Source organism: Pseudorasbora parva, chromosome 16 (genome assembly GCF_024679245.1).
Source record: "Pseudorasbora parva isolate DD20220531a chromosome 16, ASM2467924v1, whole genome shotgun sequence".
In the NCBI taxonomy this organism is placed as follows: domain Eukaryota; kingdom Metazoa; phylum Chordata; class Actinopteri; order Cypriniformes; family Gobionidae; genus Pseudorasbora; species Pseudorasbora parva.
Genome location: NC_090187.1, coordinates 45,189,304 through 45,215,260, shown reverse-complemented (window position 1 = coordinate 45,215,260; position 25,957 = coordinate 45,189,304). Strand labels below are relative to the sequence as shown.

General features: G+C 42.4%; 2 protein-coding genes across 8 annotated transcripts in view; one reads left to right on the top strand and one right to left on the bottom strand.

Annotated features, from left to right (window-relative positions):
* Positions 1-25,957, top strand: part of tars3 (threonyl-tRNA synthetase 3) — a 65,660-nt gene that overhangs the window by 1,200 nt on the left and 38,503 nt on the right. For 4 of the 5 annotated variants that reach the window (XR_010898415.1, XR_010898414.1, XM_067419183.1 and 1 more), the window contains one exon: positions 24,170-24,256. The gene's annotated coding sequence lies outside the window, so the exon portion shown is untranslated. Of the gene's footprint in view, positions 1-24,154; positions 24,257-25,957 lie in introns of those variants that run through there. The other variant, XM_067419185.1, reaches the window with a different exon arrangement.
* ulk3 (unc-51 like kinase 3) overlaps positions 1-25,957 on the bottom strand; it is a 27,673-nt gene extending 1,716 nt beyond the window's left edge. Inside the window, exons 1-14 of one of the 3 annotated variants that reach the window (XM_067419203.1) lie at positions 25,871-25,957; positions 25,602-25,701; positions 25,378-25,518; positions 24,157-24,277; positions 23,665-23,760; positions 21,890-22,033; positions 20,744-20,826; positions 19,127-19,282; positions 15,794-15,899; positions 15,678-15,718; positions 13,031-13,133; positions 12,897-12,961; positions 4,504-4,582; positions 493-533 (exon numbers count right to left, since the gene is read on the bottom strand). In XM_067419203.1, coding sequence (XP_067275304.1) covers positions 493-533; positions 4,504-4,582; positions 12,897-12,961; positions 13,031-13,133; positions 15,678-15,718; positions 15,794-15,899; positions 19,127-19,282; positions 20,744-20,826; positions 21,890-22,033; positions 23,665-23,760; positions 24,157-24,277; positions 25,378-25,518; positions 25,602-25,701; positions 25,871-25,872 — 1,278 coding nt within the window. In that variant the 5' untranslated portion in view covers positions 25,873-25,957. The remainder of the gene's footprint in view (positions 1-492; positions 534-4,503; positions 4,583-12,896; positions 12,962-13,030; positions 13,134-15,677; positions 15,719-15,793; positions 15,900-19,126; positions 19,283-20,743; positions 20,827-21,889; positions 22,034-23,664; positions 23,761-24,156; positions 24,278-25,377; positions 25,519-25,601; positions 25,702-25,870) is intronic. The other 2 variants (XM_067419202.1, XM_067419204.1) reach the window with 2 other exon arrangements.

Below are 25,957 nucleotides of genomic sequence, written 5' to 3'. Positions count from 1 at the left end.
GACATGATCCCGGGGGCGGGGTTATGTAAATGTTCAGGTGATGTCACTAGCTCGTTGTAGTCTCTACAGCCGTTTGTTGTAGTCAGGGGCGTAGCACCAAATTTTGGGCCCTGGGTACAAACCATCTTGCTGGGCCCCCATACCATGTATGTGTATGTATAGAAAACTGACTTCTAAGGCCCCCCCCCTGCCTCGGGCCCTGGTTACTCAGTACCCTTTATCCCCCCAGTCCCACGCCCCTGGTTGTAGTCCTTAAAGAGAGATTTCTGTAGAAGAAAATATCTCCCTTCGCTCTGAGCGTCGTAACTTTACAGATGTTATTGATGCTCAAACAGCGACACTACACACACACTTCAGTTACACAAGTCAAATTATCATCAACCACACACACACACACACACACACACACACACACACACACACACACAAAAACACACTCACTCACTAAAGCTACTCAAGTCAAATAAATAGAATAAACACAAATCGTCTCACCTCGCTGTGCAGAAGCTCTCTGCGCCGACCTTGGCCTTCAGCTGCAGGAGAGACAGAGAGAGAAACACTTCAGCGGAACACACACACACACACACACACACACACACACACACACACACACACACTGCCCCTAAACCTACCCATCACATGAAACATTCTGCATTTTTACTTTCTCATAAAAACTCCTCCTGTGTGATTTATAAGCCTTTTGTAAAGTGGGGCCATGGGTAATGTCCTCATATTTCACCCTCTCCTGTAATACCTGTGTCATACCCATGGCATTATACACATTTGAGTCCTCATACGTCACAAAAACAAGCACACACACACACACACACACACACACACACACACACACACACAACAATTAATACACCTTGAGAGATCAACTCGTGACACCATGGTGGTGTTGAGAGCGGTGAAATAATCAAGTGTCGTCTTTTCTCCAGACTAGCATAAGAGTAGCAGCGCCAGAGGAAAAGTTCATCAGAAAAGTGCTATTGGTTGCGTTGTTTTGTGAACCCTTAAATGCGTGACTGTTTCGCCACACCTTCTTACATATTCGGGTCTTTAGTGACCCGGATCTATATCTAACACTGATAGATCTCTACCTGTCGCGATAATATATAAAGCCTGATGTTAGAGTTACAATTACAGAAGAATAAAATAAAACATATTTCGTGACCTTCTGGAGCTTGGAAGGGTTCGGTTTGAGCAGATGTTTAATACCATCATCATCTGAGCTCATTTTAGCACATTCACTGCAACAAATGCTCTTCTTACTCAGTATTTTTGTCTTGTTTCTAGTCTAAATATCTAAAAATTAGGGCTGGGCGATATGGCCCAAAAAAAAAATCCCCGATTTTTTCACCAAAAATTCGATTTACGATTTAAAACGATTTTTTCCCCCTTCCTACTTAAAATCAATCTGCAGATGACAAAGAAATTGTTCAAAACAAGTTTTAACTTTATTTTGTTTAGGTAAAATTAAATATTTGCAGCTTGGTAGAAGTGCCACCTGGGGTGCAAAACTTTCTGCATGTGAATAACCCCCGACTATTCCACAGTATAAATGGGCACCATATCTTTTGCAATATACAGTATACATATCAAAGGTTTATGAATTGATATGCAGATAAAATTAACTTTTATTAACAACAGTAATGTGCAAAAAAAGTATAGGGAAAATTTAAATGTAATGCTCTTATTATATAGATTAGCATTGTTCTTCAATAGTCTCACACTGAACTGATCGACAGCTTCAGTGATTATTAAAGGAGCTCTTTACTTTACTGTAATTTAGTCACAATTTGAAGAAAAGTTTAGTTTTTCCTGAGACTGTGACTTCGTACTTTCCATACATTAGGGAGTGGAAATCGCTAATAAATCAATAAGTGTTCTTCTGCTGGTTATAGTGGTGGGCATTTCATATCTTTTTTTAAATAAAAATGCTACAAAATGGATTACACATTTTTAAAAAAATAAACTAAAAAAAACATTCGACTATTTCTTTCACAAGACCCCTTTAAACTTTTAGTTTTACAAAACATCACATTAAAAATAACATTACAGTCGGATATCTAGAGCTTTGAAGTGCTGGAAATAAGTGTGAAGCTCTTGAAAACCATTGGAAAGTGCTTGAATTTCAATCTCAAAAGGTTGTACGAATCCTGAGATAAATAATGACAACAACAACATTAAATCCATGTGGTTTTACTACAGTACAATCGTGGTAAATGTTGGTGTTTTGTGACTGAAACCCCTGACCTTCGCTCAGCTCTGTTAGAGCTGATATCTGTGGTTTATAACAGAATTCTGCCCCGACCGCTTCCACTAGATCACAGTAGCGATGGTATTAATTCTGTGGTGAATTTAAACGCTCTCTCACTGGATCACCAGCGCTGCAGTGTATCGTGTCTGTCACGAGATTGGCCCGTGTGTGAGCTCGCGCTGCGTTCGTGTCAGCGCAGCTTTAAATGAGAAGCGCCTAGCGCGGTTCCGTTCAGACTTCAAACACACTTTGCAGCGGGGTATTGTTAATTGTTCTGTGAAAAACTGAAGCAATTACGAATGACACTGTATGTTGTTAGACGCGATCCTTGTTGTTTGTGTACCTCTGTGGCAAACGCGCGCGGGGAGGGCTGAGCCATTACGGGAGCTCAGAGGGGAGCGTCGGCGGATTTGAAAGAGAAAACCGATTTTCATTCACAAAAATCGTCGTAAACTAAAAACTCGAATTAATCCATAAAATCGATTTATCGCCCAGCCCTACTAAAAATTCTTACATTTAGAAACATTTACTAGACAAGTACAAATTATTGTCTTGTTTGGGGAAAAATAACTCAAAATGAAGAGAGTTTTTGCTTAAAATAAGATAAATAATCTGCCAATGGGGTGAGAAAAATAATCTTAATTCAAACAGAAAACAAGATTATTTTTCTCACCCCATTGGCAGATTATTTATCTTATTTTAAGCAAAAACTCTCTTCATTTTGAGTTATTTTTCCCCAAACAAGACAATAACTTTTGCTCGTCTAGTAAATACTTCTTGTTTTAAGAATTTTTAGATGTTTGGACTCGAAACAAGACAGAAATACTGAGTAAGAAGAGCATTATTTCCAGTGTGTTTCTGAGTACTCGATCTGAACAAACACCTGAGCAACATTTCACAACCAGACGAATCGTGTCTCACACACTGAGCCCTGGAGCGGTTGTGTTTGGATTAAAATGGCCGGTGCTGGCATTAAACTGGCCCAAACCCCTGCAGTGAAACCTGAATCTCCTCCTCTGAGCTCACTAGCTTTAAGAGATAACAGTTTTCATTTGTTTCAGTCTTTAATAACACCGAGAGCTGAGCTCAATGAGATCCAGATGGCAGTGAGACCGTACCTCACACGCTGACCTGGCACAAACTCATCGCCACATCTGGACTCGGGTTTTGTGTGTGTGTGTGTGTGTGTGTGTGTGTGTGTGTGTATAGCCCCTGTCACACTGCACATCGGACCCGCAATATTCCCGGAGCATTGCCGGGTCGCCTTCTGTGTGAAAGCAACCACGTCCTGGAATTGATTACCGAACCCGGGTCGGGGACCTAGTAACATTGCGGGATTCGACCCGGGACGAGCGCTGTGTGAACAAAAGCCGAAACTAATGCCGCAGCGTGTGCGTAGTTATCGTGCGACTCCTAGAGCTTGTTTCTTCAATAACACAGCCCTGCAGTGCCAGAAGAGCTCGTCGGTGTTTTAAACGCAGAGAGTGTTCGTATACAAAAGAAACTAAAATTAAACAAGCAGAAATGAGCGCAAACTGGACACAAGTCGAGACCACGGAGCTCCTTACTATCCGCGCTGAAGCTGAGATCGCTCGCCGTTATACGTCACATCAGGATGTCACGCGTCAACTCGACCCGGGGCCGTTACGGGTTGTGTGTGAAAGCGCACATATTACGGTATTTCACTGGCAGTGTGAATGGACCAAATCTAGCGGCCCGGGAACAAATGCCGGGTCACATTATCCGTGTATTTGCCGGAATCGCAGTGTGAAAGGGGCTTCAGTGAGGACTCAAATGTGTATAATGCCATGGGTATGACACAGGTATTACAGGAGAGGGTGAAATATGAGGACATTACCCATGGCCCCACTTTACAAAAGGCTTATAAATCACACAGGAGGAGTTTTTATGAGAAAGTAAAAATGCAGAATGTTTCCTGTGATGGTTAGGTTTAGGGGCTGTGTGTGTGTGTGTGTGTGTGAGAGAGATGGGTAGGTTTAGGGGCAGTGTAGGGGGATAAAAAATACGGTTTGTACGGTAAAAAACTATTACGTCTATGGACAGTCCCCACAAAGATAGTGAACCAGGCATGTGTGTGTGTGTGTGTGTGTGTGTGTGTGTGTGAGAGAGAGAGAGAGAGAGAGAGAGAGAGTGTTTGTGTGTGTGTGTGTGTGTGTGTGTGTGTGTGTGTGTGTGTGAGAGAGAGAGAGAGAGAGAGAGAGAGAGAGTGTGTGTGTTACCCGCCAGCGCCAGCAGCATCTCGCCCAAACTCTGCTGGTACAGATCAAGAGTGTCGTAGTCCTCCGCTCCGCTCTCCTCCTGCACACACCAACGCCACGCCATCACCCATTATGCACCACGAACAATGTCCCTTCTTTTAATTTATTTTCTCGCTGAGCATAACTTTTTGCTATTGGGTGGACATTTTGGTCACCTGAGCAAAAACATTGTTTACCAGCGTACGTAAACACACAAAAGAATGTGTCATCTCGCGATACTATATCTCTATAATAATACTAACCATTATAGCGACAATAATAATAATCATAATAATAATAATAATTTATTACATTTACATAGCGCTTTTCCTTACATATAGAAGAGAGGATACTCCTCAACCACCACCAATGTGCAGCACCACCTGATGATGCGACGGCAGCCATATTATGGCAGAACGCTCACCACACACCAGCTGATTGGTGGAGAGTAAAAATAATCTATAGCGACACTAACTCTATAGCGGCACTAACTTTATAGCGGCACTAACTCTATAGCGGCACTAACTCTACAGCGGCACTAACTCTACAGCGGCACCAACTCTATAGCGGCACTAACTCTATAGCGGCACTAACTCTATAGCGGCACTAACTCTATAGCGACACTAACTCTATAGCGGCACTAACTCTATAGCGGCACTAACTCTATAGCGGCACTAACTCTATAGCGACACTAACTCTATAGCGACACTAACTCTATAGCGGCACTAACTCTATAGCGACACTAACTCTATAGCGACACTAACTCTAAAGGGACACTAACTCTATAGCGACACTAACTCTATAGGGACACTTACTCTATAGGGACACTAACTCTGTAGGGACACTAACTCTGTAGGGACACTTACTCTATAGGGACACTAACTCTATAGCGACACTAACTCTATAGGGACACTAACTCTATAGTGACAGTAACTCTATAGCGACACTAACTCTATAGCAACACTAACTCTATAGCGACACTTACTCTATAGGGACACTAACTCTATAGGGACACTAACTCTATAGGGACACTAACTCTATAGTGACAGTAACTCTATAGGGACACTAACTCTATAGGGACACTAACTCTATAGCGACACAAACTCTATAGCGACACAAACTCTATAGTGACACTCTATAGGGGCACTTACTCTATAGGGGCACTTACTCTATAGGGACACTAACTCTATAGGGACACTAACTCTATAGCGACACTAACTCTATAGGGACAGTAACTCTATAGCGACACTCACTCTATAGCGGCACTAACTCTATAGCGGCACTAACTCTACAGCGGCACTAACTCTACAGCGGCACTAACTCTAAAGCGGCACTAATTCTACAGCGACACTAACTCTAGAGCGGCACTAACTCTACAGCGGCACTAACTCTACAGCGGCACTAACTCTAGAGCGGCACTAACTCTACAGCGGCACTAACTCTACAGCGGCACTAACTCTACAGCGGCACTAACTCTACAGCGGCACTAACTCTACAGCGGCACTAACTCTACAGCGGCACTAACTCTACAGCGGCACTAACTCTACAGCGGCACTAACTCTACAGCGGCACTAACTCTACAGCGGCACTAACTCTACAGCGACACTAACTCTACAGCGACACTAACTCTATAGCGGCACTAACTCTATAGCGGCACTAACTCTATAGCGGCACTAACTCTATAGCGACACTAACTCTAAAGGGACACTAACTCTATAGCGACACTAACTCTATAGGGACACTTACTCTATAGGGACACTAACTCTGTAGGGACACTAACTCTATAGCGACAGTAACTCTATAGCGACACTAACTCTATAGCGACACTAACTCTATAGCGACACTTACTCTATAGGGACACTAACTCTATAGGGACACTAACTCTATAGTGAGAGTAACTCTATAGGGACACTAACTCTATAGGGACACTAACTCTATAGCGACACAAACTCTATAGTGACACTCTATAGGGACACTTACTCTATAGGGACACTTACTCTATAGGGACACTAACTCTATAGGGACACTAACTCTATAGCGACACTAACTCTATAGGGACAGTAACTCTATAGCGACACTCACTCTATAGCGACACTAACTCTATAGCGGCACTAACTCTACAGCGGCACTAACTCTACAGCGGCACTAACTCTACAGCGGCACTAACTCTACAGCGGCACTAACTCTACAGCGACACTAACTCTACAGCGGCACTAATTCTACAGCGACACTAACTCTACAGCGGCACTAACTCTACAGCGGCACTAACTCTAGAGCTGCACTAACTCTACAGCGGCACTAACTCTACAGCGGCACTAACTCTACAGCGGCACTAACTCTACAGCGGCACTAACTCTACAGCGGCACTAACTCTACAGCGGCACTAATTCTACAGCGACACTAATTCTACAGCGACACTAACTCTACAGCGGCACTAACTCTACAGCGGCACTAACTCTACAGCGCCACTAACTCTACAGCGCCACTAACTCTACAGCGCCACTAACTCTACAACGCCACTAACTCTACAGCGCCACTAACTCTATAGCGGGCACTAACTCTACAGCGACACTAACTCTACAGCGACAATTACTCTATAGCGACACTTACTCTATAGCGACACTTACTCTATAGCGACACTCACTCTATAGCGACACTCACTCTATAGCGGCACTAACTCTATAGCGACACTATAGCGGCACTAACTCTACAGCGGCACTAACTCTACAGCGGCGCTAACTCTACAGCGGCGCTAACTCTACAGCGGCTCTAACTCTATAGCGACACTAACTCTATAGCGGCACTAACTCTATAGCGACACTAACTCTATAGCGACACTAACTCTATAGCGACACTAACTCTATAGGGACACTAACTCTATAGGGACACTAACTCTATAGGGACACTAACTCTATAGGGACACTAACTCTATAGTGACACTAACTCTATAGCGACACTAACTCTATAGCGACACTAACTCTATAGCGACACAAACTCTATAGTGACACTTACTCTATAGGGACACTTACTCTATAGGGACACTTACTCTATAGGGACAGTAACTCTATAGGGACAGTAACTCTATAGCGACACTAACTCTATAGGGACAGTAACTCTATAGCGACACTCACTCTATAGCGGCACTAACTCTACAGCGGCACTAACTCTACAGCGGCACTAACTCTACAGCGGCACTAACTCTACAGCGACACTAACTCTATAGCGACAATTACTCTATAGCGACACTTACTCTATAGCGACACTCACTCTATAGCGGCACTCACTCTATAGCGGCACTAACTCTATAGCGGCACTAACTCTACAGCGGCACTAACTCTACAGCGGCACTAACTCTACAGCGGCACTAACTCTACAGCGGCACTAACTCTATAGCGGCACTAACTCTATAGCGGCACTAACTCTATAGCGACACTAACTCTATAGCGACACTAACTCTATAGGGACACTTACTCTATAGGGACACTAACTCTATAGGGACACTAACTCTATAGGGACACTAACTCTATAGCGACACTAACTCTATAGGGACACTAACTCTATAGGGACAGTAACTCTATAGGGACACTAACTCTATAGCGACACTAACTCTATAGCGACACAAACTCTATAGTGACACTTACTCTATAGGGACACTTACTCTATAGGGACACTTACTCTATAGGGACACTAACTCTATAGGGACACTAACTCTATAGGGACAGTAACTCTATAGCGACACTAACTCTATAGGGACAGTAACTCTATAGCGACACTCACTCTATAGCGGCACTAACTCTATAGCGGCACTAACTCTACAGCGGCACTAACTCTACAGCGGCACTAACTCTAGAGCGGCACTAATTCTACAGCGACACTAACTCTATAGCGGCACTAACTCTACAGCGGCACTAACTCTACAGCGGCACTAACTCTACAGCGGCACTAACTCTATAGCGGGCACTAAATCTATAGCGGCACTAACTCTACAGCGACACTAACTCTATAGCGACACTTACTCTATAGCGACACTCACTCTATAGCGACACTCACTCTATAGCGGCACTAACTCTATAGCGGCACTAACTCTACAGCGGCACTAACTCTACAGCGGCACTAACTCTACAGCGGCACTAACTCTACAGCGGCACTAACTCTACAGCGGCACTAACTCTATAGCGGCACTAACTCTATAGCGGCACTAACTCTATAACGGCACTAACTCTATAGCGACACTAACTCTATAGCGACACTAACTCTATAGCGACACTTACTCTATAGGGACACTAACTCTATAGGGACACTAACTCTATAGGGACACTAACTCTATAGGGACACTAACTCTATAGCGACACTAACTCTATAGCGACACAAACTCTATAGTGACACTTACTCTATAGGGACACTTACTCTATAGGGACACTTACTCTATAGGGACACTAACTCTATAGGGACACTAACTCTATAGGGACACTAACTCTATAGGGACAGTAACTCTATAGCGACACTAACTCTATAGGGACAGTAACTCTATAGCGACACTCACTCTATAGCGGCACTAACTCTACAGCGGCACTAACTCTACAGCGGCACTAACTCTACAGCGGCACTAATTCTACAGCGACACTAACTCTATAGCGGCACTAACTCTACAGCGGCACTAACTCTACAGCGGCACTAACTCTACAGCGGCACTAACTCTATAGCGGGCACTAAATCTATAGCGGCACTAACTCTACAGCGACACTAACTCTATAGCGACACTTACTCTATAGCGACACTCACTCTATAGCGACACTCACTCTATAGCGACACTCACTCGCGGCACTAACTCTACAGCGACACTAACTCTATAGCGACACTCACTCTATAGCGACACTCACTCTATAGCGACACTCACTCTATAGCGACACTCACTCTATAGCGGCACTAACTCTATAGCGACACTAACTCTATAGCGGCACTAACTCTACAGCGGCACTAACTCTACAGCGGCACTAACTCTACAGCGGCACTAACTCTATAGCGGCACTAACTCTATAGCGACACTAACTCTATAGCGGCACTAACTCTATAGCGACACTAACTCTATAGCGACACTAACTCTATAGGGACACTTACTCTATAGGGACACTAACTCTATAGGGACACTAACTCTATAGGGACACTTACTCTATAGGGACACTAACTCTATAGCGACACTAACTCTATAGGGACACTAACTCTATAGGGACAGTAACTCTATAGGGACACTAACTCTATAGCGACACTAACTCTATAGCGACACAACTCTATAGTGACACTTACTCTATAGGGACACTTACTCTATAGGGACACTTACTCTATAGGGACACTAACTCTATAGGGACACTAACTCTATAGGGACAGTAACTCTATAGCGACACTAACTCTATAGGGACAGTAACTCTATAGCGACACTCACTCTATAGCGGCACTAACTCTACAGCGGCACTAACTCTACAGCGGCACTAACTCTACAGCGGCACTAACTCTAGAGCGGCACTAATTCTACAGCGACACTAACTCTATAGCGGCACTAACTCTACAGCGGCACTAACTCTACAGCGGCACTAACTCTACAGCGGCACTAACTCTACAGCGGCACTAACTCTACAGCGGCACTAACTCTATAGCGGGCACTAAATCTATAGCGGCACTAACTCTACAGCGACACTTACTCTATAGCGACACTTACTCTATAGCGACACTCACTCTATAGCGACACTCACTCTATAGCGGCACTAACTCTATAGCGGCACTAACTCTACAGCGGCACTAACTCTACAGCGGCACTAACTCTACAGCGGCACTAACTCTATAGCGGCACTAACTCTATAGCGGCACTAACTCTATAGCGGCACTAACTCTATAGCGACACTAACTCTATAGCGACACTAACTCTATAGCGACACTTACTCTATAGGGACACTAACTCTATAGGGACACTAACTCTATAGGGACACTAACTCTATAGGGACACTAACTCTATAGGGACAGTAACTCTATAGGGACACTAACTCTATAGCGACACTAACTCTATAGCGACACAAACTCTATAGTGACACTTACTCTATAGGGACACTTACTCTATAGGGACACTTACTCTATAGGGACACTAACTCTATAGGGACACTAACTCTATAGGGACACTAACTCTATAGGGACAGTAACTCTATAGCGACACTAACTCTATAGGGACAGTAACTCTATAGCGACACTCACTCTATAGCGGCACTAACTCTATAGCGGCACTAACTCTACAGCGGCACTAACTCTACAGCGGCACTAACTCTAGAGCGGCACTAATTCTACAGCGACACTAACTCTATAGCGGCACTAACTCTACAGCGGCACTAACTCTACAGCGGCACTAACTCTACAGCGGCACTAACTCTATAGCGGGCACTAAATCTATAGCGGCACTAACTCTACAGCGACACTAACTCTATAGCGACACTTACTCTATAGCGACACTCACTCTATAGCGACACTCACTCTATAGCGACACTCACTCGCGGCACTAACTCTACAGCGACACTAACTCTATAGCGACACTCACTCTATAGCGACACTCACTCTATAGCGACACTCACTCTATAGCGACACTCACTCTATAGCGGCACTAACTCTATAGCGACACTAACTCTATAGCGGCACTAACTCTACAGCGGCACTAACTCTACAGCGGCACTAACTCTACAGCGGCACTAACTCTATAGCGGCACTAACTCTATAGCGACACTAACTCTATAGCGGCACTAACTCTATAGCGACACTAACTCTATAGCGACACTAACTCTATAGGGACACTTACTCTATAGGGACACTAACTCTATAGGGACACTAACTCTATAGGGACACTTACTCTATAGGGACACTAACTCTATAGCGACACTAACTCTATAGGGACACTAACTCTATAGGGACAGTAACTCTATAGGGACACTAACTCTATAGCGACACTAACTCTATAGCGACACTAACTCTATAGTGACACTTACTCTATAGGGACACTTACTCTATAGGGACACTTACTCTATAGGGACACTAACTCTATAGGGACACTAACTCTATAGGGACAGTAACTCTATAGCGACACTAACTCTATAGGGACAGTAACTCTATAGCGACACTCACTCTATAGCGGCACTAACTCTACAGCGGCACTAACTCTACAGCGGCACTAACTCTACAGCGGCACTAACTCTAGAGCGGCACTAATTCTACAGCGACACTAACTCTATAGCGGCACTAACTCTACAGCGGCACTAACTCTACAGCGGCACTAACTCTACAGCGGCACTAACTCTACAGCGGCACTAACTCTATAGCGGGCACTAAATCTATAGCGGCACTAACTCTACAGCGACACTTACTCTATAGCGACACTTACTCTACAGCGACACTAACTCTACAGCGACACTAACTCTACAGCGACACTAACTCTACAGCGGCACTAACTCTACAGCGACACTTACTCTATAGCGACACTATAGCGACACTAACTTTATAGCGACACTAACTCTACAGCGGCACTAACTCTACAGCGGCACTAACTCTACAGCGACACTAACTTTATAGCGACACTAACTCTACAGCGACACTAACTCTACAGCGGCACTAACTCTACAGCGACACTTACTCTATAGCGACACTATAGCGACACTAACTTTATAGCGACACTAACTCTACAGCGGCACTAACTCTACAGCGGCACTAACTCTACAGCGGCACTAACTCTACAGCGACACTTACTCTATAGCGACACTAACTTTATAGCGACACTAACTCTATAGCACTAACTATAGGGACACTAACTCTATAGTGACACTAACTCTATAGTGACACTAACTTTATAGCACTAACACTATGCCACTAACTCTATAGTGACACTAACTCTATAGTGACACTAACTTTATAGCACTAACACTATGCCACTAACTCTATAGTGACACTAACTCTATTGTGACACTAACTCTATAGTGACACTAACTTTATAGCACTAACACTATACCACTAACTCTATAGTGACACTAACTCTATAGTGACACTAACTTTATAGCACTAACTCTATAGTGACACTAACTCTATAGTGACACTAACTCTATAGCACTAACACTATACCACTAACTCTATAGCACTTACTCTATAGTGACACTAACTCTATAGTGACACTAACTCTATAGCACTAACACTATACCACTAACTCTATAGCACTTACTCTATAGTGACACTAACTCTATAGTGACACTAACTCTATAGCACTAACACTATACCACTAACTCTATAGCACTTACTCTATAGTGACACTAACTCTATAGTGACACTAACTCTATAGAGACTATCATTAAACTTACCCGGGCAACAGCAGTGGATGCTACCTCCAGCGCCGCCAGCAGGCGAGGATGATCTCTGGACATTTCTGCGAAATGAACGTAATCAGTCACCGCTGGTTTATGATATCAGATATTAATAGTGTGTTACTGCTTACCTATTAATATGTTCCTGGTTGATTTTGCCTGCTCAAAACTGATTTTGTTGTCTGATCTGACCAGAGCTTTGAGCTCCTCGGCTCGAGACACGTACTGATTCACCTGAGAAAAAAAACATAATGAGTAACGCTTCATTATCATCAGAGATCTCACGGGTGCACTGCAGAACATGCTCTTCTTACTCAGTAATTTGATCTTGTTTCCAGTCTAAATATCTTTATATATATCTAAATATCTATTTCGCTATAGAGTTAGTGCCGCTATAGAGTTAGTGTCACTATAGAGTTAGTGTCACTATAGTGTTAGTGAGTGTCCCTTTAGAGTTAGTGTCCCTTTAGAGTTAGTGTCACTATAGAGTTAGTGTCACTATAGTGTTAGTGAGTGTCCCTTTAGAGTTAGTGTCCCTTTAGAGTTAGTGTCCCTTTAGAGTTAGTGTCGCTATAGAGTTAGTGTCGCTATAGAGTTAGTGAGTGTCGCTATAGAGTTAGTGTCCCTATAGAGTTAGTGTCCCTATAGAGTTAGTGTCACTATTGAGTTAGTGTCACTATAGAGTTAGTGTCCCTTTAGAGTTAGTGTCCCTTTAGAGTTAGTGTCCCTTCAGAGTTAGTGTCCCTTTAGAGTTAGTGTCCCTTTAGAGTTAGTGTCCCTTTAGAGTTAGTGTCCCTTCAGAGTTAGTGTCGCTATAGAGTTAGTGTCCCTATAGTGTTAGTGAGTGTCGCTATAGAGTTAGTGTCCCTTTAGAGTTAGTGTCCCTTTAGAGTTAGTGTCCCTTCAGAGTTAGTGTCGCTATAGAGTTAGTGTAGCTATAGAGTTAGTGTCCCTTTAGAGTTAGTGTAGCTATAGAGTTAGTGTCCCTATAGTGTTAGTGAGTGTCGCTATAGAGTTAGTGTCCCTTCAGAGTTAGTGTCGCTATAGAGTTAGTGTCCCTATAGTGTTAGTGAGTGTCGCTATAGAGTTAGTGTCCCTTCAGAGTTAGTGTCGCTATAGAGTTAGTGTCCCTATAGTGTTAGTGAGTGTCGCTATAGAGTTAGTGTCCCTTTAGAGTTAGTGTCCCTTTAGAGTTAGTGTCCCTTCAGAGTTAGTGTCGCTATAGAGTTAGTGTAGCTATAGAGTTAGTGTCCCTTCAGAGTTAGTGTAGCTATAGAGTTAGTGTCCCTATAGTGTTAGTGAGTGTCGCTATAGAGTTAGTGTCCCTTTAGAGTTAGTGTCCCTTCAGAGTTAGTGTCGCTATAGAGTTAGTGTAGCTATAGAGTTAGTGTCCCTTTAGAGTTAGTGTAGCTATAGAGTTAGTGTCCCTTTAGAGTTAGTGTAGCTATAGAGTTAGTGTCGCTATAGAGTTAGTGTCCCTTCAGAGTTAGTGTCGCTATAGAGTTAGTGTCCCTATAGTGTTAGTGAGTGTCGCTATAGAGTTAGTGTCCCTTCAGAGTTAGTGTCGCTATAGAGTTAGTGTCCCTATAGTGTTAGTGAGTGTCGCTATAGAGTTAGTGTCCCTTTAGAGTTAGTGTCCCTTTAGAGTTAGTGTCCCTTCAGAGTTAGTGTCGCTATAGAGTTAGTGTAGCTATAGAGTTAGTGTCCCTTCAGAGTTAGTGTAGCTATAGAGTTAGTGTCCCTATAGTGTTAGTGAGTGTCGCTATAGAGTTAGTGTCCCTTTAGAGTTAGTGTCCCTTCAGAGTTAGTGTAGCTATAGAGTTAGTGTCCCTTTAGAGTTAGTGTAGCTATAGAGTTAGTGTCCCTTTAGAGTTAGTGTAGCTATAGAGTTAGTGTCGCTATAGAGTTAGTGACACTATAGAGTTAGTGTCCCTTTAGAGTTAGTGTCCCTTTAGAGTTAGTGTCACTATAGAGTTAGTGTCACTATAGTGTTAGTGAGTGTCGCTATAGTTAGTGCCGCTATAGAGTTAGTGTAGCTATAGAGTTAGTGCCGCTATAGAGTTAGTGCCGCTATAGAGTTAGTGTCCCTATAGTGCTAGTATGGCTATAGAGTTAGTGTCGCTATAGAGTTAGTGTCCCTATAGTGCTAGTATGGCTATAGAGTTAGTGTCCCTATAGAGTTAGTGTCGCTATAGAGTTAGTGTCGCTATAGTTAGTGTCCCTATAGAGTTAGTGTCCCTTTAGAGTTAGTGTGACTACAGAGTTAGTGTCCCTATAGAGTTAGTGTCCCTATAGTGCTAGTATGGCTATAGAGTTAGTGTCCCTATAGAGTAAGTGTCGGTATAGAGTTACTGTCGCTATAGAGTAAGTGTCGCTATAGAGTTACTGTCGCTATAGAGTAAGTGTCGCTATAGAGTAAGTATCGCTATAGAGTAAGTGTCGCTATAGAGTAAGTGTCGCTATAGAGTAACTGTCGCTATAGAGTTACTGTCGCTATAGAGTAAGTGTCGCTATAGAGTAAGTGTCGCTATAGAGTAAGTGTCGCTATAGAGTTAGTGTCCCTATAGAGTTAGTGACAGATTTGGCAGATCATTTTGCCTGTTTTAAGCAAAAACTCACTTCATTTAGATTTTATTTTCAACAAAACAAAAACAAATATCGTATGTCGTTTTACTGATCTAGTAAATGCATCTTCATTTAAGAATGTTTAGATATTTGGACTGGAAACAAGACAAAAATACTAAAGAAGAGTGTTTTTGGCAGTGTTCTGAGAGTCACCTTCTGTCTCAGCGCTTCTTTCCTCAGTCGATCGGCTTCATCTGAAAGCACAGAGACGAGGACTGTGAGATCTGCGGCTCGTATTACAGAGACTCACAGCGGTTTGTGTGTCTTACAGTGAATGGCAGGAACGAAGTGTTCCAGAGCACTGCAGTAGAGCGATAAAGCAGCCGATCGTTCTCCATCCTGGTCCTTCTGCACCGCCTGCGTCACCAGCGCTTTCTGCAGGACAGATAATCTGACATATAAGCTCACAAACGCACAAACTACACAAAATACTGAGCAAAAGCCTTAGGCATGTTAGTGTTTTCACCAAAGCAAACGTCTAACCCTCACCTGCACTGCAAAAAATGCTCTTCTTATTTATTTTTGTCTTGTTTCTAGTCTAAATATCTAAAAATTCTTACATTAAGAAACATTTACTAGACAAGCAAAAGTAATTGTCTTGTTTTGGGGAAAAATAACTCAAAATGAAGAGAGTTTTTGATTAAAATAAGATAAATAATCTGCCAATGGGGTGAGAAAAATAATCTTGTTTTCTGTTTAAGATTATTTTTCTCACCCCATTGGCAGATTATTTATCTTATTTTAAGCAGAAACTCTCTTCATTTTGAGTTGTTTTGGGAAAAATAAGACAATAACTTTTGCTTGTCTAGTAAATACTTCTTGTTTTATGAATTTTTAGATGTTTGGACTCGAAACAAGACAAAAATACTGAGTGAGAAGAGCATTTTTTGCGGTGTGCCAGTCAAAAATGACCAAAGAAAATGACTTTTTTTAATCTCAATGAAATGAATGAATTATTTTAGTTTGATAATATTTTTATCTAATATTTTGTATATTTTTGGGTATATTATGGTCCTAAATGATATGTATGCTGTAGTTATAATCCGTTTATTCACTTAAACTGCGATAAATCTTGAAATCTTTGGATCACAGACTGAAGTTGGGTCTCTCTTTAAAGATGACGGGTTATTGATGAAGTGAAAACGTTTTTAAAAAGTTTCAGAATTTTACGCTTGTTATGAAAAATGCACACAAATACAATATTTAAATTTTCTATATGAAATTTGCATTTTCAAAAACACATTTTACTCTAAAACTGTGAGAAACTCAGGAGTTGCGTTCCATATGTGAGGTTGATATCTCAGTAGATGAGCTTTCAGTGAGAGTGTGTTTGTGCGCAGTACCGGGCGCTTCCACCAGAGGAACTTCACCTCCCATTCGTCTCCAATGCGCTCGTTTGGAGCAGAAGTGTAACTATGGACCATTTGACCTTTTCAAATCATCTCCATTTGTATTGTGTTCACACAGCAAGTGCCAAAACCTTTAGCAAGTTCCAATGAAGTAAAAAAATCGAAATAAACAAAATATTTAAAATTTCAGTCAGAAATGACCGAAGACCAGAGGGTTAAGCCGTTATTTCTATCTTTTGCTGTAGTGTGTCTGTAGGGGATATCAGTTCACCTTCCCAAACGATCCTTTAGCTATTAAAGGTGCACTATGTAAGTTCGTCCGCTAGAGGTCGCCTATTCAAAACAAAGGCGTAGTTTGATGATGCCAAGTTTGGGCGCAGAATCTCGGGACGTGTTCTTTCGAATCGGGATAGACTCCTGTTCATGGATGTGATTATTAACGTTTTCCGGTCATGAGTGTGAGGGAACGCAGCTCTCTTGATCACATTACACACATCTGAGTGTGTTTAAAATAATGTTACGACGTTACTCTGTGCGTTTGCTCAGCGGCTGACTCTTGTTCACACTGCTAAGAGTAAAGTGTTTCTGCCATATGAAACCGGAAACCGAGGGTAATGCAGACATGATGTCATCGACAGGCCACGCCCTCACACGTTCCGGTTCATTGGGTAAAATTGCAACTTTCTCACGATTTACAAAGAGTTGGAAACATTTGGGATATTGTAAGAACTCAACTGAACAAAATATATCAGACTGGCCAGTTGGTTTTTAGATATTTTACTGCAAAAATCCTACATAGTGCACCTTTAATTGTAATAATCACCTCAGGTGTACCTCAAGGCTCTGTCCTGGGCCCGCTTCTGTCTATATGTTAATAATCAGATGCTACGGGTTAAATCTCCAATGTTTCCTCCTCCTATGTTAACCGCTTTACTCTTGCATTGTCAGAACAAAATCTTGAACATTGCAATAAATGTAACAATGCCATAATAATCCAGTTATAGACTCTTAAGCCTTGTTTATACTTTGGCCTGGCTCCTCCCCAAACGGACGAGGCGTTTATACTCGCCGCGCTCGCCGTTGTGCTATTCTCTGAAACGACAGAGGGCGACTCAGGCTAACGTACACAGGTGATGATATTTAAAACTCATAATGTGTAAAACTCAGTAAACCTTGGCTTGATATTATTACTTGTGTCATGAGAACAAAATATGCACTAAATTAACGATCTCTTAAATATTTCCTAATTTCACTAAACTTTAGTGTCGTGATTTATTTATTTATTTGATTAAACCTGGATCTTTATTTAAAATGGTTTATTTTCTCATTTTGTAAATATAAGCACCTCATGTGCAAACCGGTGTGATGAGACGTCATGCTCGGCTAGACTCGCCGAGAACTCGTTCATCTTTGGATGCCGAGCTGCGCGCGGAGTTACAGAAAATGTGCTGCACACCGCCAGGCGAACTGGGGTCTTGCGGACCCAACACACACGACCGCCGCCTCCGCGCTGACATCATTTTTGCCACGCACACCCTCACACTCATGCGGACGCGTCGAGTATAAACAAGGCTTTCAGCGTTTGCCTCTTAAAGTGCAAACAGCAACATGTTTTGTATATATATATATATGCACACTGATCAGGCATAACAGTATGACCACCTTATGCCTTACATAATGACTGCCGCCCCATACGCCTCAAACTGAGCTGCTCTGTGTATTCTGACAGCTTTCTATCACAACCAGCATTAACTTCTGGAGCAGTTTGAGCTCCAGTAGCTCGTCTGTTTGATCGGACCCCACGGGCCAGCCTTCGCTCCCCACGGTCATCAATGAGCCTTGGCCGCCCATGACCCTGTGGCCGGTTCTCCACTGGTCCTTCCTTGGAGCACTTTTGATAGATACTGACCACTGCAGACCGGGAACAGCCCACAAGAGCTGCAGTTTTGGAGATGCTCTGACCCAGTCGTCTAGCCGTCACAATCTGGCCAAACTCGCTCAAATCCTTACGCTTGCCCATTTCTCCTGCTTCACACACATCAACTGCTTGAAATCTGAACTGAATCAATATCTAAGTAAATCAAGCAGCTCTAAAATAACTGAGCACGCGTGTTTAATGTAGTTCTGTCTGGAGAGCGGCGTCTGCGTGACACATTTGCTCAGGTTTCGTCTGACACTAGCGACGAGCTGCGTTTTTTTGCCACTTTAGGACTGAAATAAAGGTGTGAATGTTGGTGTGAGCGTCACACTCACGGCCTTCACGAGGCTTTCTGCGCTCGGCATGTGCTCCAGATCCACGAACGGGTGAAGGAAGAACTCGTGGAAGGAGATGCGGGAGTCAGGCTCTCTCTCCAGCAGCCGCAGGAGCAGATCTCGACAGTCACGAGACACTCGGGCTCCGGACGGCAGCTACACACACACACACACACACACACACACACACACACACACACACACACACACACACACACACACACGTTTGTTTTTGTGAAATGTGGGGACTCTCCATAGGCGTAATGGTTTTTATACTGTACAAACCGTATTTTCTATCCCCTTACACTGCCCCTAAACCTACCCATCACACACTCACACACACACAGCCCCTAAACTTACCCATCACACACACACTAAAAACCTACCCATTAGCCATTACACACACACCACACACACACACACACTGCCCCTAAACCTACCCATCACACACACACACACACACACACACACACACACACACACACACACACACACACACACACACACACACACTCACACACACACAGCCCCTAAACCTACCCATCACACACACACACACACACACACACTAAAAACCTACCCATTACACACACACCACACACACACACTTCTTACTTAGTATTTTTGTCTTGTTTTGGGGAAAATAACTCAAAATGAAGAGAGTTTTTTCTTAAAATAAGATAAATAATCTGCCAATGGGGTAAGTGAAATAATGTTGTTTTAAGATTATTTTGCTTATTTTGAGAAAAAACTCTTAATTTTGAGTTATTTTTCCTAAAACAAGACAAAATTACTAAGTAAGAAATGCATTTTTTGCAGTGCAGTGTCCTGTACACCTGCGCCATCTACTGCTCACAGAGGAGTACACGCCATAAAAACAATATTACAGTGTGTATTGCAATGATTTATGGGTGCTCATCATTATTGTGTTAAAGCGTTAGTTCAGCCAGTAATGTGAATAGTGTGATTAATTCCTCCTGTGGTTGGCCAGCCGTCAGACCTCCGCTCATCTTCACACACAGATGAAGATATTAGTGTTGAAATCCGATGGCTCAGAAAGGCCTTCATTGACACCAATGTCATTTCCTCTCTCAAGACCCATAAAGGCACTAAAGACGTCGTTACAAAGCCCATCTCACTACAGCGGCTCTACAATCATTGATGAAGAGGCCAGAATAGAGTTAGTGCGCAAAAACACTAAATAACGACTTATATAGTGATGGCCGATTTCAGAACAAAGCTTCAAACCGTTATGAGTCAGTGAATCGATTCATGATTCGAACCGATATGAGTCAGTGAATCGATTCATGATTCGAACCGTTATGAGTCAGTGAATCGACTCATGATTCGAACCGTTATGAGTCAGTGAATCGATTCATGATTCGAACCGTTATGAGTCAGTGAATCGATTCAACCACAGGAGGAATTAATCACACAATATACATTTATGGCTGAACTAACCGTTTAATAATCAGAATATCTTCATCTCTTCTCTGATGACGAGGGCGGGGCCACCTGTCACTCACATGAGATCAGCCAATAGCAAACCACAGCCGTCCAATCAACTCCCCACAGACACACTGAAGCCCCGCCCACATGTGTTGTTGTTGGTCTCACCTCGACGGGTTTCTCGCTGCGGATCTTCTCTTCTAGTTCTGCGTATGAGCGAGAAGCAAACGGAGCTCGTCCGAATAAAGCTTCTGCCTCAAAAAAACACACACGAGTTAATTCAAAAGAGTCTCTTCTGCTCATTTATTAGATCATAAATACAGTATAATATTCAGTATGTGAATATATAGTAGTCTAGTAGTATATAATATATAAAAGTGTAAATAATAGTAAAGTGTCATTTGTTCCTGTGATCAAAGCTGAGTTTATCATCATTACACTGCAGAAAATGCTTTTCTTACTCAGTATTTCTGTCTCGTTTCTAGTCTAAATATCTAAAAATTCTTACATTAAGAAACATTTACTAGACAAGCTAAAGTAATTGTTCTTGTTTTGGGGAAAATAACTCAAAATGAAGAGAGTTTTTGCTTAAAATAAGATAAATAATCTGCCAATGGGGTGAGAAAAATAATCTTAATTCAAACAGAAAACAAGATTATTTATCTTATTCTAAGCAAAAACTCTCTTCATTTTGATTTTATTTTCCCCCAAAACAAGAACAAATATCTCCTGTCGTTTTACTGATCTATTAAATGAATCTTGATTTAAGAATATTTAAATATTTAGACTGGAAACAAAACAAAAATACTAAATAAGAAGAGCATTTTGGCAGTGTAGAAACAGGAATAAAACGGATCTCACTTGGAAAGAAAGTGAGTGAGAAGGTCGGACAGTCGGGTAAGTTGTAAAAACGCTCTTTCCTCAATCTGAGCGATATATATGTTTGCCATTGAGATGACTTGAAGTGTCCCAGTCAGCCTGAAATCAACATATATATCGCTCAGATTGAGGAAAGAGCATCTTTTACAACTTACCAGACCGATAGAAGCCTGTTTCCGCCTCTAGATAAAACAATAAAAAAGAGCAATTGTGAGTTAATATCTCAGAATTATGACTTTATATCACACAATTGTGAGTTTATATCTCAGAATTATGACTTTATATCACACCATTATGAGTTTATATGTCAGAATTCTAGTTCCTGGGGAAAGTACCTGCGGTGGAAACGTGGCTATATAGTATAATCATTCTCATATGCAGTTTTCGTGTAGAGATATTTTGAAGAATGTCCAACACTGGACAGAAGGCTCTCACCGTACAGAATGACCCCGACGGACCACAGATCGACTCGAGCGTCATAATGGCGTCGGCACACCATCTCTGGAGCCATGTAGAGCGGAGAGCCTCTGAGAGCGTGCTGCTCGTCCCACGGGCTCATGTACTGCGCAAAGCCAAAATCTGCACACACACACACACACACACACACACACTTCATTAATGCCACTGTCAAAACCACATCATATACCGTGCAAAAGCCTTACACACGTTTGGCATTAAACTTAAAGGGTTAGTTCGGCCAGAAATGAAACGTCTGTCATTAACTCCTCTCCCTAATGTCGCTCCACACCCGTCAGACCTCCGTTCATCTTCACACACAGTTTAAGATATTTTATATTTAGTCTGAGAGTGTATGCAAGTGTATGCACACTATACTGTCCATGTCCAGAAAGGGAATAAAAACATCATCACAGTAGTCCATATGAGACATCAGTGGGTTAATTAGAGTCTCTTGAAGCATCCAAAATACATTTGGGGCCAAAAATAACAAAAACTACGACTTTATTTAGCATTGGCTTCTCTTCCGCGTTTGTGTTCAATCCTCTAATAAAGATTCAAACGGTTATGAGTCAGTGAATCGATTCATGACTCAGATCGCCAATGTCTCGTGATTTCAGCAGTTTGACACGCGATCCGAATCATGAATCAATTCGCTGATTCATAACCGTTTGAATCTTTATTTGAGGATTGAACACAAACCAGGAAGAGTGTTGCCATGGTTACTGCACAATGACACCGGAGTGATGACGTCACTGATGGGCGATGCGCGCGCGCACACACACACACACACACACACACACACACACACACACACACACACACACACACACACACACACACACACACACACACACACACACACACACACACACACACACGGGTGATTTCTCTGGATTTAAACATTCTTGGAAACATTTGGGATAATGCACACAAGTCAACAAATCTATATAACACTGTTCTAGTGGATATCAAAAATATCTTACATATTGTGCCTTTAAGCCAGTAATTTCTATCTTTTTCTGTAGTGTGTCAGTAGGAAATATCAGTTCACATTCCCAAACAATCCTTTAGCTATTAATTATAATAATCACTTCAGGTGTACCTCAAGGCTCTGTCCTGGACCCGCTTCTGTTCACTGTTTATGTGTTAAAGCGGCGGTTGCTGTGATGTGACTTGTGTAACTTTAGTTAGTGTGTAATGTCGCTGCTTGAGCATAAACAGTATCTGCAAAGTTACAGCGCTGAACGTTCACTGCAAAGGGAGATATTGTCTTTTAAAGTTACGGCAGTTTATTGCCTACAAAAATGGCCGGTTTGGACTACAACGAGCTTCTTCCTGGGTTGGTGACATCATAAACCCTCGCTAGTCTCCGCAGATATGACTTCTGCCTGTAATGGGAAGGGGCGTGCCCTTACCCTGTGCTTCAGCCAATCAAAATACAGGAAACTACATTTGGCCATCTGACCAATCTAAGACCATTGTGTTTTTCAGAGGGAGGGGCTTCATAGAAGCAGGAAGCAGACGAGCCGTTCAAAGCACAGACAGCGGTGCGGAATAAAGGGAGGATAGAAGAAAAATACAGCGTTTAAAAATAAGGAGTGTTAAGACATGATATACTGCGCCCCATAAACACAACCACGCCTAGAAAAAAAACACGGAACCACCGCTTTAATTATCAGATGCTATGGGTTAAATCTCATGCTATTATCCCCAAAATAAAATAAAATAAAATAAATCACAGAAAGTTTTACCTGCAAGCTTTAAGACATTTCCACTCAGGAGGATATTCTGAGGCTTGAGGTCCAGATGAGAGATGTTCTTCTCATGGAGAAACTGAAGAGCACATGCTGAAACACACACACACAAACACACACACACGTTTGTTTTTGTGACATATGGGGAAATTCCATAGGCGTAATGGTTTTATACTGTACAAACCGTATTTTCTATCCCCTTACACTGCCCCTAAACCTAATCATCACACACACACACACACACACACACACACACACACACACACACACACACTGCCCCTGCCCCTAAACCTACCCATCACACACACTCACACACACACACACACACACTCACACACACACCCACACACACACACACGTACTCTCACACACACACACACACACACACACACACACACACACACACACACACACACACACACACACACACACACACACACACACATCTCTGGCCCATCTGAATCTGTGTATCAGTCGTGTGTTTCGTACCGATCTGCTGCAGGCATCTGCGGGCGACTCTTTCCGGAAGAATCCGGCGACTGCGGATAAAGCTGGACAGATCTCCTCCGGAACACCACTCCAGAATCAGGTAGATATTATCACTGTCCCACTGGCGGAGAGAAACCATAATGCACAAATGCTGCCAATGGTTAGTCAACTCACCTTCATTATGTACCCTGAAAAAAATGCTTTTCTTACTCTAAGTCTTGTTTCCAGTCTAAATATCTAACAATCCTTAAATCAAGATGCATTTACTAGATCAGTAAAACGACATGAGATATTTCTTGTTTTGTTGAAAATAAATGATCTGCCAATGCGGTGAGGAGAATAATCTTATTTCTGTTTGGGACGGAAACAAGAAACAAAATTTCAAACAGAAATCAGATTATTTTTCTCACCCCATTGGCAGATCATTTTGCCTGTTTTAAGCAAAAACTCTCTTCATTTAGATTTGATTCTCAACAAAACAAGAACAAATATCTCATGTTGTTTTACTGATCTAGTAAATGCATCTTGATTTAAGAATATTTTGATATTTAGACTGGAAACAAGACAGAATGGCTGAGTAAGGAGAGCATTTTTGCAGTGTGTGCTTTTCACAATATAGATTGTTCCAGCTTTACAGTGATAGCCGGAGATTAATGGTCCATTACAAAAAAGTTGTTCAGCTAAAGTAAGCTTTTGATTTCCGTTATAAATAATCATTAGTAATTTACTGTGCAGTTGATTTAGATATTCTAGGTATGATCAACTGGCCAGAGTTTAGAGACCGCAATAGACGTGATGGAGTATAATGAGCTCGGTTGTGACATATGAGGACTCAAATGTGTATAATGCCATGGGTATGACACAGGTATTACAGGAGAGGGTGAAATATGAGGACATTACCCATGGCCCCACTTTACAAAAGGCTTATAAATCACACAGGAGGAGTTTTTATGAGAAAGTAAAAATGCAGAATGTTTCCTGTGATGGGTAGGTTTAGGGGCAGTGTGTGTGTGTGTGTGTGTGTGTGTGTGTGTGTGTGTGTGTGTGTGTGTGTGTGTGTGTGGAGGGTTTCAGCAGTCATCAAGTGTTATGGATTCTATCTTACTACTTATGGAGGTTAATTTTTGGTCCAATAATTAAAATCACGTTGTAGGACATTACTAGTCCTCCCCTGTTTTCTATCGCCATCCCTTCTGTTAGTTTTGTGAGCTGTAAGTTTACCTGGAAGTCTTTGAGCTGCACTATGTGAGGATGCCGGACCGTCTTGAGGATCTCAATCTCGGTCAGCAGGTTCTCCATTGAGGTTTTATTGAGAGTTTTCTTACTGACCACCTTCACAGCCACCGCCTCCCTGCAGTCAGTCTGAGATCAAACCAGCTGTCAATCAAAAACATGCAGATCATCCATAAAACACACGCTATGATCAGAGATCGATAACCACTCGCCTTTCTGAACGCTTTATAAACCGTGGCGTACGTGCCGCTTCCCAGTTTCTCTGTGAGGATAAAGTCTTTGAGCTTCGGCGGAGCGAAACCAGAAGCCATCCTGAAGAACACACATCAATAATCAATAATCAATAATCAATTATCAGTGACAGCGCTTTCTCCTGCCCTGATCTGAGCAATTCAAGAGAGCGATTCAACCTCGGACTGTTAACCTAATATTAATATTAATAATCATACGTTATTTAGTCTAATACATGATTAGATGATACATTTTACAAACGTGTTGACATGAAGCGCTGCGGTGTGTTTACTTCCGCGCAGTGACGTCATAGCTCCGCGTCACGGACACCTGCCGG